Here is a 19153-nt window from a genome sequence, read left to right as displayed (position 1 = left end):
ATCTGAATGAAACTTCAAAATAGGTTGTGTAGATCATGCGAATGAGATTTGGGCAAGAAAATGTAATCTGAAGTTTCCCCATTAGGTGGGGATTTAATGACATAAAACAAAAAGATAATGTTTGGGAAATAAAAGAATAACAAATTTTATTTCTAACATACTTTAGTGCTCTATGTGCACACTTTGCCCGTCAACCAGTTTAAATCTAAATACAGAAGTAGCAAAACAAAAATATAGTTATACAAGATACTAGTAAAACCAATTGTTTTTGTGGCAGCAAATACTAGACAATTAACAAAGAATATGAAGTGAAACTGATCATTTTCGACAGAAAAAGCTTGAGAAAGATCTTTGGTGCAGTGAAAACGAACAGAAGCTTTAGAATGATATAACTATGAATTTCAATCAAAATACAGAGAACCCATAATAGTCAAAGTGATCAAGGTTCTTCAAATTACATAGTTGATACATGTATCTTGACATAACAATGAAAATATAGTCAAGAAAATAACTTTTTGAACTCTAAAGAGGAAAAGAAAAATCCCAGATGAAAATAAACCAAATTAAAATTTAAAATTCCTTGTAAGGTAAGTTTCACTTTCTTTTGGAAATATTTGAATTTGGTGGAGAGGACAATGGGTCATTGTCATACATGGTTCATACACAAAATTGCAAATTTTTTCAAAGTAGTATTCAAGGATTTCTCGAGGATAAATGATGACTTGTAAAGGACTAGTGACAATTATTTGAAAACGGGAACATTTTACAGTAATAAAAGTGATGATTTGGTTCCAGCTCATATAAAAGTTTCAGCATTAGATGAAACCTTTTACACCATACCATAAAAGCTTCAAAATTAATCTTTAATAGTGGGCAGTAAGGATTAGATTGCCATTGACCTAAATTAACAGTAAAAGTGTAATACTTAAAAAAAAATGAGAGACTAATGTAGTACAATATAATTTTAAAAAAATCAAAAGTAATGTCAAAATTCATTTAAAAATTTTCCTGGGATGGTGCTATCAGAGGAAAAAAAACAATTAAATAGATTATAAATGTTTGTTTGCTTTATGCAAGTGACTTTAAGACTTTAATATCCACAAAATTTTGGCACCTAATACATTGTTTATAGTCACATGTGATTCAAGCCAATATTTGAAGTTGCAGATTGGGAAAATAACGGCGCTAATTGATGTTGTCAATTATTTAGTGACTAATATCCAACTATAAATTGTTAAAATAAAATAATAATTAAGTAGATTTACGGTAGTACATGTAAAAATAGCTTTCAATCTTTGAAATAATTAAAAAATATACCAGCTGTGAATCTCAAACACTGCATGCGATTTCCAGCAAAGTACAAGCTCAAAGTTGCCAAGTTTCCAAAAGTAAGATTTTTATTGAATAGTTATTAACTATGAAAATCCATTTAAGTAGAAGTCTTAAATGAGCCAATTACTTCAATTCAGTAAATTTGACCGTTTTTCAAAACAAATCGGAATTTAAGGGAAAACAAATAAAATCGGAGTAACACCGCAAGAAAAGTTTTCGATGCAGGTTTTATTCATTACATTTTTCAAAATGAATTCCAAACTTCATGGACTAAAAATACATTTCAACGTTTATAAAAGTTTTTTTTTTTTAAGAGTAAGAACCATGTCATAACAGGCACTTGAATGTCATTCATATGAAGAAAACTAAAATGTTTATCATATTTGTGGGGCCCAGACTAGGGCCCCCTTTCAACAAGGGTCGTGGGAGAGCGCGATCAGCTCCATCCCTGGAAAGAACATGTCTCATGAGTCCTGGCGGCGAGAGAGGAACGGTGCAAAAAAAGAGAATGGATGCAGGAAGAAGTTGGTGGGAGGGTTTTAACAAGAAATGCCTGACAGTAATATGTAGAAGTTGATTGAGAACTTCATTAATGTAAATAGTTTTGTATGTACGTTTTAATTTCAATTAAAAATAAAGTAATGAGTATTAAGTGGAGTTATATATTGAGGGACAAAGCTTTGTAGTGTGCTTCCAGAATGTCCTTTAAAAGTCTTGTACTATGCACTTTCAAGGTATCCAGAATTCCATGGTGATATATGTCCTTTTAGTGATGTTTTCATCTTCGAGAATAAAAAAGAAGTCTGCTGTGGCTAAATAGGGGCTGTACGTGGGCTGGGGAAGAATAGGAATACCATTCTTGGCCAGGAAGGCTTGGACGGTGAAGCAGGTATTTCCAGCATTTCCAAGTTTTCAGTGATGATGCTGTGAACTGTCATTTCATCAAGTCCAACTTAGTCTTCAATCATTCCCACACTTAACCAGTTCAAATTTAGCACAACACACACACGTTCCACATTTGCATCAATTCTGTTGGTTGACAGACGCCTTGCTCGAGACTCATCCTCCACGCCCTACTGGCAATCTGTAAAATTCTTGTGGCATCAAAAAACTTGCGCCTTTGACAGACTCCTATCTCCAAACACTTGCTTACACATCTCTAAAGTCTCTAACGCTGGTTTACCAAGTTTTACACAAAACTTAATTACGTAATGCGGCTTAGCTGCTCTCTGCATTTTGGAGCTGGAACCGACGTTAACAACATAAGTACACCATAAGGACGATGCTGTCTGAACAGAGATTTGCAAGCAACTGCGAACTGGAATGAGTCTTTCCAGTAACTCCCACCACCGACCTAACCAGTTTGTGCATGGCTGGGAAGTACAGCTGCATCAGGATAGAATGAGTGTCATTACTTATTATACAGACCCTGTATATTGCATCGACATTGAATGTAAAAAATATACGTAAAAGCTAAAAGCAAACAATAACACAGTCATAAGTTCAAAATATATTTAATGACCGGTTTGAAATAAAAAATAATAGGGCTCGACCGATGGCATTTTTTGGCCGATGGGCCGATGCCGATTGTTGGCCGATTGTTCAAAGATGGCCGATGGCCGATTGTTTTCCTCCAAATGGCCGATTGCCAATGGCCGATGTCGTTGGCCGATGGCAAAAAAAAAAAAAAAGATCAAACAGAAATCAATTGATAAAATTGTCAGAGATTTAAAGGATGATTGATTCATTTCACTTTACTTCCTTTCTACGAATAAGGAATTGCAATCACAAAAAATAAAAAAAAAGAATCAGATTTTCACCTAAATTTTTATTTTACGATCACCCAATTTAAACTTCACAAGTCTTTTCGGCACATCTGTACATGCATATGTACCTCAGAACATGTAGATGACCGAAATATCCATTTTGAACGCTTCCTCAGTTAATTATCGCAAATTCTCTTGTGATGTCTTCATGCGCGTAAACTTACGTCACTCAAAAACGTTATGAAATAGTAAGTTGAAAACTCATACGTATGTAGTATGATCTAAAGGTTAGAGGACAAGTTGTATAAAACCTTACCCTGAATAGTTCACATTACCGAAGAAAATCTATCTACAAAATAGTCACCTTGAACGACTATGCACTTCTGCCAATGTTCGTATAGCTTTTAGAAGCGCTCCTGGAAGACATTTTCGCAACCTCCTGTAAGGCCTCTTGCGCTGCTGCTTTAACTTCATCGTAGGGAAGAAGGCGACTTTCATGTTGAGGATGCACGGTTCGATTGGTCAATACTCTTATATGACAAACAAATAACATAACGTTTCGTCGGACTTAGCTCCGTGTGACTTTTACCTGTTCCCAGCAAAAAAACATTTGCATGGACGATGCTTTCCTCCGTCAGGAGAAGATAAAGCTGCATCATAGAAGGTAGCGAAAAATGGCTTTCAGAAGTGTTTCCAAAAGTTATATGAACACTGGCAGAAGTACATAGTCCCTCAAGGTAAACTTTTGAAGGTGGATGTGCCTCTGTAATGTGAACTATTCTGGGTAAGGTTTTATACAGCTTGTCCCGAACTTTTGGATCGTACTACGTACAATCTATATAGGGTGTAGTTATGCTTCTCCTTTTTTGACTGCTGTACAATGAAAGATAAAGAACAACAGCCAAAAAAAGAAAGAAAGAAAGAAAAAAGGAAGAAAAACAAAAAGGCTGTTTAATAAACAATTGATTTTTTTTAAAATTGAACATATAACTAAGATTTCAGTAATATTGTAATGATGTATGGATTTAAGTTCACTAAACATAGTTAAAAAACAGTAAATTATGTTGTTAAATCATTCAAAAAAAATTAAGAATAAAACTATGAAACCGTCAACAAATTACGCAATTAAATTGGAAAGATTGCACGTAGACATTTTTTAGTCATCAAATTAAAAAAAAAAGATAACAGATAAATTACAATACTAAATAAAAGAAATATTTTTTCTTATTTAAAATTTATGAATAGAAAATTTTGCATTTTTCAAAAAACTAAAACAGTGACATAAATTTTGCTGGAAAAAAAAATTACCATGAAAAGAGCGAGGTTCTTAAAACGCAGCTATAAACAAAATCAATATTTACACAAAGTTAATAACTGAATACATATGACTACTTGATCTGATGTTTGCATACATAATATTGAACAATTAGATTGTTTAATCTTTTATGAAGCTTTACAAACAAGTTCAAATTAAATTGTTCAATTTAACAGTAATTTTCTGAAATTAAAAAAATTGCATAATAGAAAATCCTTGAAACTTTTCTATAAAAAACGAAAATAACTTATTTATCGATTTTATATAAATACATAAAAATAGTTACTTACAACAGAAAAAAAAATCGATCGCTATTAATGATACAAAAAAGATGGCGCATTACGAAATGGAGGGGGGGGGGGTCACCCTCTGATTTTGCAGTAACTCAGACTTCGGCCCCAACCTCTGCCTAATATTTGTAGTACAGAACCGCTAAAACCAACATCTCGGAAGAGTTTCTGAATCTATTTCAGCACTTCCGAAGAAAAAATTCAAAAGTCCTTTCGATTTCCGAATTGTGTCACCATTCAAAACGTCTTTCTTTAATCAATTTCTTAAATTAATGCTCTAAATTCTTTCTAAACAATAGATAAAGTTTGAAAAAAAAAATCTCTAATTTTATGAATGGTGTTAGTTTTAAACAACTCAGGAGTATAACTAGAGTTTAATTTCAGAAATTGAGGGAGTGGGAGGAGGGGCACACAAGTGTTCTCGGAAATTCAAAATAGTCGTAAAAAATAGAGTTCAAAATAATCATAAACATTGAGCAAAAAAACCCTTCCGAAACTTACACCCGAGTTTGTATTGACTTGCAGTGGCGGATTTAAAATACAGAGTGTTTTAAAATGAATAGCGGGGTTTTGCCATCTCATATTTGTTTCCATAGTCTCCAATTCGGCAATATATCACCAAAAGTCTGAGACGCTATCTTAGTTTTGCATTGAAATAAGTAATTAATAGCCACAAAAAATGAGTAAACAGGCTTTTCAGAACACCCGATAGAAAACAAAAAGGGAAGTGCACAACTGGAACATACGCACACCCCCCACGCGAAAACTTATCCTTCTACAGTTTACCATTTTGGAGTTTTGGAGTTATGACTTATGAGAGATACTACATACATCCAGCAGCAAGAAACAACGCAATAATTAACTTGTTTAGTACCTGAATGCAGTATTAAAAACTCTTTCAGGGGTGACTCAAATAAAAATTCATACTGAAATTTAGTAAACAATTTTATATGAAAACAACTTTTACTTTGTATTAAAAGGTAAAACATCAAAGGTCTTTTTTTTTTTTCAAAACATCGGCCGATTCCATCAGCTTTTCGAAGATTTTAAGGCCGATGGGCCGATGTTTCTTGCAATTTAGCATCGGCCGCCAATGCCGATGCCGATGGCTAGCTTGTTGAACCATCGGCGCCGATGCATCGGCCAGGCTGATGCATCGGTCGAGTCCTAAAAAATAATAATAGTGAAAGACCCTCGGATAATTCTATCCCCAATAGTCAAGAGTTTACTGTATATAAGTTTCAGGGCCATGTCCAAGGGGAGGGTTTTAGGGGTTAAACCCCTCCCATTGGGGGAGAATAATGATAAAAGCAATATGAAGAAAATGATATTTAACTTAGTTGTAGTGTTAATGTTTGTCAGTGCTCTTTTTTTAAGTCATTTTCTTTGATTTTTTTTCAGCAATTTACGAGTGCCCACTCTTCACCAACTGAAATTATATTTTAGAAAACCAGTTGCAAAAGAACCACTGAATAGACTGACAATACAAAACATCCAATGGGAATATTTTTTGGTATACAGCATGTAAAAAAAAAATATTTGTGCGAAATTTTTAATACCTTTTGCAATATGCAGTGTAGTTAACAGATAAAAAGGCTTGTTTCTGAAGAAGCTGTAAAACAACATTCTATCCACTAGCGCAGCCGGAATTTGGGGAAATAGGGGAGGGGTCACAAACATCCCTACATGTATATAATACTATACTTGTTATCTCTTCCTAGGAATAGTAATGCGCTTTAAAATCAATGGCTCTGGCCCCTAAAGTACTCCATTGCTTGATTATAACCATAAAACAGGAATGAATTATAGGTACAAGAGGTGTTTTCATGCCACTGCGAGAAATGATTTTTAAAAGATCTTTGAAACCCCTCCCTTTGTGAAATCCTGGACACGGGCCAGATAAGTTTCATGAATACTTGCTATTCTATTTACTAACACATATCTTGAGTCAGTTAATTTATTACATCCTATTGTATATCCCATTTTACATTTCATATCATTTTTCATCAAAATTTGCATAAAAAGGATGCTCCAAGACAATCCTTTATCAGGGCTGAGGCATTTCATGACTATCCTGATTATTCGGGAGTCTTCTGTAACAGTATATATAAAAAATGAATACAGTTATCTGGATATCTCTTGCATTACATTTCTGACATAATCATGTATTACAGTAACCGCCACTTATAAAACCAACCACTTTTTAAAATCAAATCTAGAAGAATAGAATCATTGCAATATCAAAACATGCTAAAACTTTCTTTTAGTAAAATCATTATCACTGTTTTATAAAATCAAGCTTTCAAAGAGAATGTGTTAAAATTTCGAAAGAGATATTTGTAATATGTTGAAAATCGAAACAGACATAATACATTTGAAGCTTCTGTTGTACATGGAACTGGAGGAAACGGTCTTGGAAAACGAGAAAATATGAGTGCCAAATTATGAATCTTTTGAATCAACACAGATGCAAATGACTTACAATTTTCGAATCAAATGAGAACGCCAAAATTAGAAGTCCACAAGCCCTCAACTATACAATTAGAGATATAAGAAGGGTCAAAAATAATGCTAAAGCCATAATAATAAATCTCCAAATTGCAAAATCACACAGTAAAGAAAAACGAGGGAGTATAATAGAAGCAGATGCAATCGGATTTCCAAATGTGTGAAAAATCGGGACTGCTGCATAAAAGCATAGGAAACTACTAAGAAGCGTAAATTTTGCACCAAATCTGCTCAATTCGATAAAATATGTATGTTTTTAAACTCAAAATCCATGACCAGCAGTTAGTTTCCATGATTTTCGAGCATTTTTTGCTGAAATTCGTGATTTTCCATGATCATTTTCGATCATATTCAAAATTTACGATTTTCTAGAAGCGCTTACACCCTGATTTTACCATTATTTGCATCAACAGACTGGTTGTAATTAAATTTAATTCAACGTATAATTGCTCTAGTTTTAATATAAAAGTGCCATTGTAGCCATGAGCAATGAATTGATGTCTCACCCTTCCCTCATAGTAAAATCAGGCAAAAAAAAATTAACAACATCCTTTTACAGCTAACAAGGAGACCTTACGGTTTCAGAAATTTAGCAGATTAGTAGAACCCCATGAGAGTATCCACACAGTAAAGTAATAAAGCACACCAGCTAAAATATTCCGAGAAAACTGCCTCTAAAGTTCTTCTTTACCTGTCTATAAAAATAGACGTCGCAAGGTTAAACAAGTGAGGTACATTTTGGTGTAAAAAAGAATTCTTCAAGAGGTATCGAACCAGAGATGGATTGCATGGGAATTATATGCTGACCACATAGTCACCGAGCTGCTTCAGGCAAAAAATCTCTACTAGTATTTAACAGGGTTCATACACTTTTGGTTAAAAAAAGTTCCCTGACTTTTATAGGTTTTCCAGGTTGTTTTTTTAGAAAATTCCAGGTTACTCACTTCATTCAAAATTTAAGTTTAAATAGTAATATTTTCAAAATAATTAAAATTATTTAAAGTAGCAATGCAGAAGAACTGAAACTTCTCCCCTTAGATTTAAAAAAAAAAAAAAAAAAAAAAAAAAACTTGGAATTTTTTTTTTCCTTTGTTTTCTTTGTCAAAATTTTAAGTTTTTTTAAACATTTTGTTCAAAATTGTTTTAATTTGTTTACTATTTGTTGAAAACAGAGTACTTTCAACTTATTTTAGCATTTCTTTGATGTCACACATCATGCGTAATATTATAGCGTTTTGCTGTGGTCCTGCAGCAACCTTTTAGCATCTGCTTTTGGTTTTCAATACTTCTTTTTATTTTCTTATTAGTAAGTTACACAAAACATATTGAGCAAAATGCAAAGCTAAATTTCAGTATAAAAATGATTAACTTGTTGCATCAATCGGCATACCATGTAATGCATAGTAACAAAAATCAACATCCGCCGATCATAGGCCAATGCCAATAATCTTTTTTTTTTTTTTTTCACATATTAAAGGACGCTTACATTAAAATTTTAAATTTTCCTTTCCAGAAAGTAATAATTAATTTTCAAAAATTCATAACTTTTTGCACATTTAATGTTGTTTTCAATAGTACACATTGATATAAACATCCAATTCTGTTTCTGGAAGTTTAAGTCTACTACTTCCATTGTGCAAACGATCAAATATGGCGACAAAGTGAAAAATTTAAAACAATAAGTAGATTTTTGGATTTGTAGTATAAAAGTAGTAATAAATAATTAATAATCCCTAAAAAACTACAATAAAAGCAAAATAGTCAATATTTAGCACATAAGGGTCTAAATCAATTAAAACAAAAAAATGTTATGAAGATTAAATTTTGCGTATTTCCAGAAAATAATTACAAATTATCCGGAAAAAAAAGGCACAATTTGTGTTGTTTTCAATAGTTTGCATTGCAATTAACATCCAATGCCATTTTCGGGAACTTAGGCACTTAAAAAGTCTTTGCACTTCCACCTTGGGAATGACCAAATATGGCGGCTATGCCCAAAAATAAGAAATAACTTTTTTAATTTGTCGCATGAAGACAATTAAAAAATAATAAATCTTCATGAAACTACAATTCATTGAAAAGTTTTTATCACATTTGCGTCCAAGGCAGTGAGGATAAGATTAAGTTTTAAGAACAAATTTTTCATTTCTCAAGAAAATTATTTTAAATAATAATAATAATAGGAAAAACAATTTGCAGACCATTTTTTGTTATTTTTATCAGTTTTCAATTAAAGAAAACATCCAATTCTGCTTTGTTTTTAGAAACTTAAGGCATTTTAGGATCGTATCTACTTCCATTTTGTGAATGACCAAAGATGGCGACTACGTTTCACACGTAGCTGAAAGGGATTTTCCGATCAAAAAAAAAAAAAAAAAAAATAAATAAATAAATAAAAACGATTTTCCTCGATCGGCCCTTCCATCTACAGGTTGTGCTTCCGAAGCAGTAAATTGTCTTCTCTCCTGTTGAGTTTGTGCATAATTCCTGTTCACCTGATTTTTTTTTTCCTTGGGAACTACTGAGAGCCAAAAATGGCGGCTGTTGAAGATTTTTTGGGTCGCCACTTTTTTTTATTGCTTTAAAATTGTTACATTTTTTTTTAAATACATCGATAAAAATGAATATTAGATCTCATAAAACAAAATTCCCTGGGAAAAAATTGGAAAAAGAAAATTTTTGGGCACACATTTGGAAAATTCCCTGACATTTTTGACTATGTCATTCTCCCTGATAATTCCAGGTTTTCCCGGAGCGTACAACCCTGAAACGAACAGAATATTGTGGCAACCCATCTAAAACTTTAGGCAGTAGAAAGAAATGCGTTCCCCTCACTGACTCCATGTAAGAAAATCTTCGCTCTTTTGGCGCATTTTTCGTTGTGAAAAAAAACGTTCATTTTTCGATTGCAGTTTTTAAGTGCCAGCGTCGGTTTAGATAAAAATTTACAGTTTTTTTTGTGAAATCACAATGAAAAGGAAGACTAGATCTCATGGTACTTAATTCCTTGGGAAAAAAATGGAAAAAAAATTTTTGGAGGACAAAATTTGAAAACTCCCTGACTTTTCCCTGACATTTTTGACAGTGTCATTTTCCCTGACAATTCCTGGTTTTCCCGGAATTCCCGGAGCGTACGAACCTTGTTTAAGCTGTGCGTAAAACTTTAGAGGCTGTTTTCTCAGAATGTTCTGGCTAGTGCGCTTTATTACTTTACTGTGTGGATACTCTCAAACAGTACTACTAATCTGCTGAATTTCATCCCGATCTGAATTTCCGAGACCCTAAGGTCTCCTCGTAAAATAAACATTTGTTAATAGGCTAATGTAAGATTAATAACACCAGTCTCAAAAGTTTATCAAACAGTTTAGAAACAGTGCAACAAACAATGGGGATATTTTACTCTAATGGGTTCAAACTATGACAACATAGTTATTTTTCTTACTTGATACTTGGAACCAACCTTTTTTCTACAATATTGTTCACAGTATGTCGACTTGACTTTTCAAAAGTTTTACAAGATTAGAAATATCCGAACAGAGAAAAAAATAGCTGTTGTCTCACTATTCTCAAAGTCTCACTGTACCCACTTCTCCCCTTTATTTAATGATATATGTAAAATAATATACTTTATTTCATCTTCATGTGGTTTTTATACAGTATCTCAAAAGTTGTTTATCAGATATAGTGTAACAGGTTTTTTTTTCTCAATTAGTTAACTTTTGCGACCTAATGCTATAATTTTTAACTGAATATTTGTTTTCAGCATTAAATGACTCTATTTTATTTGAAATACTCACGTAGCGTATTAACAATGTCTATCGGCCATATTTAATCTCTAAATTTAGTTCTAAAAAAATAAAAGGTAGGTGAAACATTATTTCTGTCCCCTACCCTCAACACAGAAACATTGAGAAAATTTACTTTATTTTAAAAATTAATACAAATGCATTACAATATAGTACAATTGTGTCTATTTGAAATGTCATATCAATATTCTTCACATTATTTATACATTTTGTTATCCAAATGTTTTTGTATGTGTCCCCAATTTTTGTGTAAAAATTGCCTCAAGTAGAATAAAGGGTAATAAAGTTCTATAGATGGTGCAAATTGGCTAAAAAATAACTTTCAGTGTATACACAACATTATTTTCTGCAGAAAAGTAACATTTAAATGAAGTAATACATCTACCAGAGTGCCTTGAGCCTTGTTTTATTTGAAAAAATCTATGTGTGACTTTATTAAAGGTCATTTCTGTTCACCTAGTTATTTTCCAAGAAATTGAAAGACAGTTAAAAAAAAAAGTTAACAGAAAGGGTAGTAACATAAGGTAAACAAACCAGTAGTGGCCACTTCAAAGTTACTTATATACCTTTGGAAAAAAAAATAAATGAACAACAATAATGTGATTAATATATTGGTACTTAAAGTAACTATCATATTGAATCAATTTTATTCATCAGCTATTTTAACGTAAAGTAAGTAACGTAAATTCTTTGGATGGGAAAATAGATGAATACAGCTGAAATTTTCAGATCTTGGAGTGGCCACTACTGGATCAAACTTGAGGTTTGGGAAAAAATGGATAAAAATTGAACAAATTAAAATTCTGGCATTTTTAGAAAATGGGACGATTCAGGAAAAGCTGGGCTATAATACGATCATTGAGTTTCAAGAGAGGTAATCAATATTGTAGACCCACAGTTTAAAAATATACTTTACTGTGGCTACTACTAGTGCGTTTTAAACCTAGAAGTGGCCACTACTGGTGTGTTTACCTTATTTTTATAAAATATGAATAGTAAAATTAAAGAACTGAAAAAGCTTTCCATTTGTTGGGCAAAAACTATTGTTTTTTAATTTCTGCCCCTTATTTTAAAGGTACAGTAGACCCTCGTTTTACGTGAGGGTTACGTTCCGTGGAAATGCCGCAGAAATCGAAACCGCATAAATTGAGACCTAATGCTAGTGTTAAAATAGGGGTTTGGTTCTGTAGATAATAAAATATTTCATTCTTGTGATGACTAACTGTATAATAAGTTTAATGTGTACTTATATCGACTTTTATGCACAACATGCATAAAAAAAACAAATTAATTGTGTGTTCTGTTTATAAAGAGAAGCTGGCCATGATAGTCTCTTGGCAGTCATTAACAATTTTTCTCTGTAATTCTTTGCAGAGCATTAACGCATCCATGATCATTTGCATCATTTCCATGATAGAATATTCACTAACAAATCAGAAAGATCATTTCTATTGTCTAGGAATGGCTCAAAATTTTCAATGTGAACGTTTTTGGTTGTGCGTCACCGACGTCGGTATCCTAGTTGGTTTCTGTCACTCCTAAAAGCTCTTCTTCCAGTGAGTTCTGAACTACGTGAGTTTAATAACTTTACTTTTGGAAAGAGCTCTGGAACCAATCACATAAAATGTCTCAAGTGGCCCAAGATCGATTATTAGCACGCTAAAATGCAGTTGATTACCCATAACCAGCAATCTTTAGGAGTCTGGATTTTGAAACAAGGGAAAATTTTGTCTGTCTGCATTGCCCGATCCGCATAAAGCCGAAACTCATCCTCGTAAAATAAAATAAAGGTGTCAAATCTTAAACCACGTATAATCGAAACTGCGTAAAATAAACCCGTGTAAAATGAGGGTCCACTGTAGTTTCAGGTGAAAGTCAATGCCTAACAATTTAGAGTATTTTTAGTGCCGTTTATTGATTTGTTTATGTTTTTTTTTTTTTAAATTCTTTTGTCACATTTTAAATTGTAATAAAATAAGAATATTGATAAGTCTTTAATAAGATAAAACTTTCCTGAAATTCGGAATTGTGAGTCACATAAATATGCCACCTAGGCCAAATTCTTCATTTTCTTATACCATACACAATTTAGATAAATTAAACAAGATGCAAATATGAATGTGATGTGTAAAATATTAAAGAATATTATGTCTTGAAAGAAAGGAAAATGATAACACATGAAAAGGCAAACCTGGAAAAGTGAAAGCAAACCTAGAAAGTGAATCTGTAGAATTTGTCAAAGTATAAGTTTGAGCAAAATCCTTTTTATAATAGTTGGCTGGCTACCTTTAAAAGGAAAAGGTTGACACGAGAACCCAGTTTTTCACTTTCAGCATTCACAACATTAAAAATACAACTGCAAAATGATGAATGCAGAAAACATTAATGCCTATGCACTCCTGAAGTTTACCATTTTGCCAAAACGTGTTCATGTTTGTTGAAGTTCATTTTAACTAATAAGTGCATTATTTCATGTCACATCAAAGTTGAGAAATGGCTAGAGGTAACAGTAATTTTGATATTGAAATGGAATATTTTAATCACATTTTATCATTTTAAAAAAACTTTCATACATTCTATAAAAAAACTTGTGTGTGAAGAAATTCACAAAAAAATATTTTAAGTATATTATTTTTGATTCTGGTACAGTTAAACGAAATTTTGTTATACTGATACTATGAATGTTGATATTATTCCTATGTAATTTGGGAAGAGGATTAATTAAGTCTTTGCTAAAACTAACCGTATTTGATTGTACTGCCTATTGCATAATAAAACTTTCATAGGCAGTGTTTTGCTAAATTTTAGTATCTGAAAAATCAAGCATTGAAAAACTTTAAAGATTACATTCAATGTATTACAATGACGCATGTAAACAAGTCTTCAATATACGAGGGTCAATCCAAAAGTAAGGTACCCATCAATTTTACAAATATATAGCACTGTCTATTCTCATTTAAATTTACATAGTTGGAAAGAAATAACGTTTCTCTATAGTTATACATAATCGCCATCTTTTTCTGTGCATTATTGTTGATCGACAGTGCCTTAACTTCTGTATCAAGTGTCACAGAACTCCACCACCAGAGTGGGAAATGACAGTCAACAAACCACTCTGTTCTTGATTGCAGTTGGAAGCTCAATCTTGTGGATTACCACTTATTACCAAAGTTTAAGGAACAATTTGAAGGCCAACTTTTCTGGAGCTACAACAAAGTCAAAAAAGGGGTGAAATGCTTCTTAAACAAGTTGACGGTGGACTTCTGTGACACTCGATACAGAAGTTAGAGCACCGTCGACAATAATGTACAGAAAAAGATTTCAGTTATGTATTAAAATAGAGAAGCATTTTTTCTTTCCAATGACGTAAATTTCAATGAGAATAGACAGTGCTGTATATTTGTAAAATTGATGGGGACCTAACTTTTGGATCGACCCTCTTATATTGTTTAAACTTAAATGTTTTAGTTAATAGATCTTTTAACAAAAGAAAGTAAGAGGGATTTTTTCCCTTTTTTTGAAATCAATTTTAACAACCATTGTAATAAAAAACAAAATATCTTTTACTCACGGCACAAATGGAAAATGGCATCACACGCTCGAATATGAGATAAAAAGGCATTGCCAAGACCTTGACCTTCATTTGCACCTTTAACCAATCCAGCAATATCAACAACATTTAAAAAGGCAGGAACCTTGCTGAAAAAACATCCATCTAATTCATTATCAAGCACATTTCATTACAAAATCATGCACCGTACTTATAACATCTCAAGCAAAAATATCATCATAGAAAGCATCTTTAAAGATATTGAAGAAGTTTTAAACTTCAAAACAAATTTACATGCTGATGAAAAAAAGCTGCAAATACAGTGGAAACTCCGATTTTACATTTTCTGTTGAACCAGTGATAAAAAACGTTCCAAGCAGGAAAACGTAAATTTGGGGTTGAGTTAAAAATCTAAGCACATCCTTTAAAAATTGGCTCTTATATAATGAAATAGTCAGGAAAATGTGTAATTTTTACTTAAATGAATGAATTATCAATGTTTTAACGAACAAAAACTGCAAATTCCTGCAGAAACTTGTTTCAGAGTAAAAAGGAATCCCTTTTTCAAAGCAAAAATTGTGAGCTTTTGGATGAAAAGTAACCTCAGGAAACTGTTACTTGTTTCTAAATACAATTTTATTTGTACTATGAGTTGCACCAAAATAGTTTTTCGCAAAGCCCTAGCCGGATTTCTATGTCAAATCTGCCCTTGCGGCTTTTTCGACTCGCACTTGGGGGATCATTTTGGTGTTGAATAAAAATAATTTAGCCAAATTTCCAGCTCTTTATCTCAACCAACCCTCGAGTTTTTCAGAAAAACCTGTTTTTTTTAAATTTTAATTCTTTTTCAAAGTAAAATTCAAAATTAATGAATGGTAATTCCCCCCCCCCCCTTATTCTTAGGAATAAAATACATGAAAAATTATTATAGTCATAATTTTTAAATAAAAAGCCGATTTTTGGCGATGGGTATAAAATTTAAGAATTTTTTTCAATGCCTTTCTGAAAAGTGTCACTCACCAAATTTTGTCAGAAAATGTCTTTTATACTCTTCTACACTGCTGGAACAATACCAAAAAAATTAAAAACTGATTTTTTTTCATCATTTTGCATTTAAACAAATTTAAATACCGTAGACCATCCTTTTACGTGGGTTTATTTTACGCGGTTTTGATTATAAGCAGTTTAAGATTTGACACCTTTATTTCATTTTACGCGAGGAGTTTCGGTTTTACGCGGATGCGGCATTGCAAACAGATAACATTTTCCTCTCTTTCAAAATCCAAACTCCTAAAGATTGCAGATTACACGTAATAAACTGCATTTTGGCGTGCTAATAACCGAACTTGGGCCCCTGGAGACATTTTATGCGATTGGTTCCAGAGTTCTTTCCAGAAGTGAAGTTATTAAACTCACACAGTTCAGAACTCACTGGAAGAAGAGCTTTTAGGAGTGACAAAGGAGGTCAAAACTAACAAGGATACCGACTTCGGTGACACATTGAAAATTTTGAGCCATTCCTAGACAATAGAAATGATCTTTCTGATTTGTTGGTGAAGGAAGATTCTATCATGGAAATGACGCAAGTGATTATGAATACGTTAATGCTCAGCAAAGAATTACAGAGAAAAATTCTTAATGACTGCCAAAAGACTATGATAGCCAGCTCTTCTTCATAAACAGAACACAAAATCAGTTTATGTTTTCTATATGCATGTTGTGCATAAAAATTGATTAAGCACACATTAAACTAATTATACAATTAGTTATCATTAGAATGAAGTATTTTTTATTTACGGAACCTAACCCTTATTTTAACACTACTATTAGGTCCCAATTTATGCGGACTTTCTGTGGAAAATAACCTCCCGTGTAAAACAAGGGTCTACTGTATTTTTGATTGCCGAAAGAATTCATTTGAAATCTTACCAAAGAAAAAACCTCATAAAAACTAATACATATCCTTCATAAAGTTATTAGGATTGTAAAAAGATGCTAAATTGTTCATAAAGAAGATTATATAATTTGTCCATGCTATTTTGAATAATTTTTCAATCTGTTTCTAATAAAGACAAAAATTTTGAATACTAAAGTAACTTTTTTACACCATTTAACAGCTTTTAAAAAATAACCGACATTAGCAGGGTTGCCAACTGCTCCTCATTTTTCGGAGTTGCTCCACAAATATAGCAAAACTCCGCAGCTCCACAAAAAACTATTTTGCTCCGCATTCCCCAGCCGTGTGTTTTCAAGCATGACAACAAAGTAACTAAAGCTGTTTTTTTTATTTTTATGCTAGTGTTTAAAATGATTATCAAAGCTCAAAAAACAATTTCAGATAAGCGGTTTAAAATTATTTTATTGAATTTATGCAAAATACCGAGCTGCTCTGTAAAATTTCAAAATGCTCCTCAAAATTACCACAGATGCTCCTCAAACTATTTCTCCATGGTTGGCAACCCTGCATTAGATAATAATAATTTTCAACAATTTATGATGATTTTTTAAGTAAGGTTAGTCTTCGTCACTGTTTTCATTCACAAACACGGTGACTTTTTCATCAATGAACAGACCACTCAATATTTCAGGAGGCTTTACTACATATTTTTTCCAAACATTGAGCATGAGACAGAAAGTATGTGTCAAAATCAAATGTCTCAAGCTATATCCTACTTAGCTGAGATGATGAAGGAAGATGATGGCTCCATTATGTCAAATTCACATCAAATACTATAAAACTTGAAGTGAGATTGCGAAATATTAAGTCAAAAACAAATAGTTGATTTCTTGATTATCAGTCAGATCAGAATGACATCACTGGGATTACATGACATTGTTGTGACTGTGCTAATGGTAGGTGCACTGTCACTGCTCACACATTGCTGCGATCATATGTTTTCTGCTTCATGCTCAATATTTGGCAAAAATAGTAAAGTCTGCTGAAATATTGAGTCGTCTGTTCATTGATGAAAGTGTGAATGAAGACAGTGACACAAAGACTAACCTTACTTAAAAAATCATCATAAATTGTTGAAAATAATTATATTTGATGTCAGTTGTTTAAAAAAAAAATATGTTAAATGGTGTAAAAAAGTTGCTTTAATATTTGAAATTTTTGTCTTTATGGGATCCAGACGGAAAAATTATTCAAAAAAGCGTAGCCTAATTATATAATTGTCTCTATGTACAATGTAGCATTGAATAATATTTATTTAAAAACTCTTTAATCATTTTTTTTTTACATTCCTAATAACTTCATGAAGGATATGTCTTAGTTTTTTATGGTTTTTTTCCCCTGGTATGATAGTATTTTCGAAGTTAAAAAAAAATTTTTTTAAACATTTTTTTCACTTGGCATACGATTTTTTACTGACTTAGTTCAAATTAATGTTTTGGCAATCAAAAATATTTAAATTTGTTTAAACACAAAATGGTGGAAAAAAATATCACTTTTTAATTTTTTTCGTATTGTTCCGCCACTTCAAAAAATTCCTGAGTGTAGAGGAGTATAAAAGACATTTTCTGACAAAATTTGTTAAGTGACTTTTCAGAAAGGAATTGAAAAAAAAAAATTTATTTTATTTCCGTCGCCAAAAATCGGCTTTTTGTTAAAAAATTATGAATATAATAATTTTTCATGTATTTTATTCCTAAGAATAAGGGGGAAAATTACCATTCATTAATTTTGAATTTTTACTATGAAAAAAAAATTAAAATAAAAAAAACAGGTTTTTCTGCGAAACTCAAGGGTTGATTGAGATAAAGAGCTGAAAATTTGGCTAAATTATTTTTATTCAACACCAAAATGATCTCCCAAGTGCAAGCCAAAAAAGCCACAAGGGCAAATTTAACATAGAAATCTGGCTACGGCCTTTGCTCCTTAGTTGGTGTTGATAAATAGTTCCAGCAAAATTAAGGATTTTGAGCACTAGAAGTTTATAACTAAGAAATATTTTCAGAATCAGTTCCTCATAGCAGGTAGAATAAATCCGGAAGTCACTTAAGTTTGTATGTGAGCTTCCATCCAAGATTGCGGATCAAAGATGGCAGTCTAGTATTTTTTGACTTCCTCATATCTTGGTCGAAAATGAAGATTTTTCAGTTCTAAAAGAACCTGTATGCTCTAAAAGTAATGCTGTTTTGATATATACCCAAAAATAACCAATAAAAAAGTTCAAACAATTGTTTTAACATCAAAAGCTAAAATTTCTATTTTCTATGTAATGTGCAGTAGAACAAATAAGCTAAGAAAATAAAGAATTTTTTATGGTATTCTTTTTAAAATGTGAACTGCAAAATGATTGATATACTCCATTTATTGAATAACCAAGTAGCTTTTATTCCATTTCTGAAAGAAATCTTGCTATTTCTAGCTTGTGAATGAGAATATGATAAGGGGAGGGGGGAAGAGACCTTATAAAGAATTTTTTTAAAAATCGCAGAATATCATTCATTTAGTACTTTTAAGACTGACATGTATCTTATTGAAAAACTTGTAAAATATACAGGTGTTTATCAAAATAATGGAAACACTCTGTGACAAGTGTGTTGGGAATCGATACTCTGTCGTAAATGTTCTGTTAATA

At 32.1% G+C, this 19153-nt stretch overlaps 1 protein-coding gene across 2 annotated transcripts in view; it reads right to left on the bottom strand.

Annotated features, from left to right (window-relative positions):
• Positions 1-19153, bottom strand: part of LOC129219688 (obg-like ATPase 1) — a 107194-nt gene that overhangs the window by 71231 nt on the left and 16810 nt on the right. For both annotated transcript variants that reach the window (XM_054853966.1, XM_054853967.1), the window contains exon 5: positions 14589-14716. In XM_054853966.1, the coding sequence (XP_054709941.1) occupies positions 14589-14716 (128 nt within the window). The remainder of the gene's footprint in view (positions 1-14588; positions 14717-19153) is intronic.

The sequence above is a fragment of the Uloborus diversus genome, chromosome 4, assembly GCF_026930045.1.
Source record: "Uloborus diversus isolate 005 chromosome 4, Udiv.v.3.1, whole genome shotgun sequence".
Taxonomy (NCBI): Eukaryota; Metazoa; Arthropoda; class Arachnida; order Araneae; family Uloboridae; genus Uloborus; species Uloborus diversus.
Note: the sequence above shows the minus strand (reverse complement) of the source record. Positions and strands in the feature narration are given on the sequence as shown.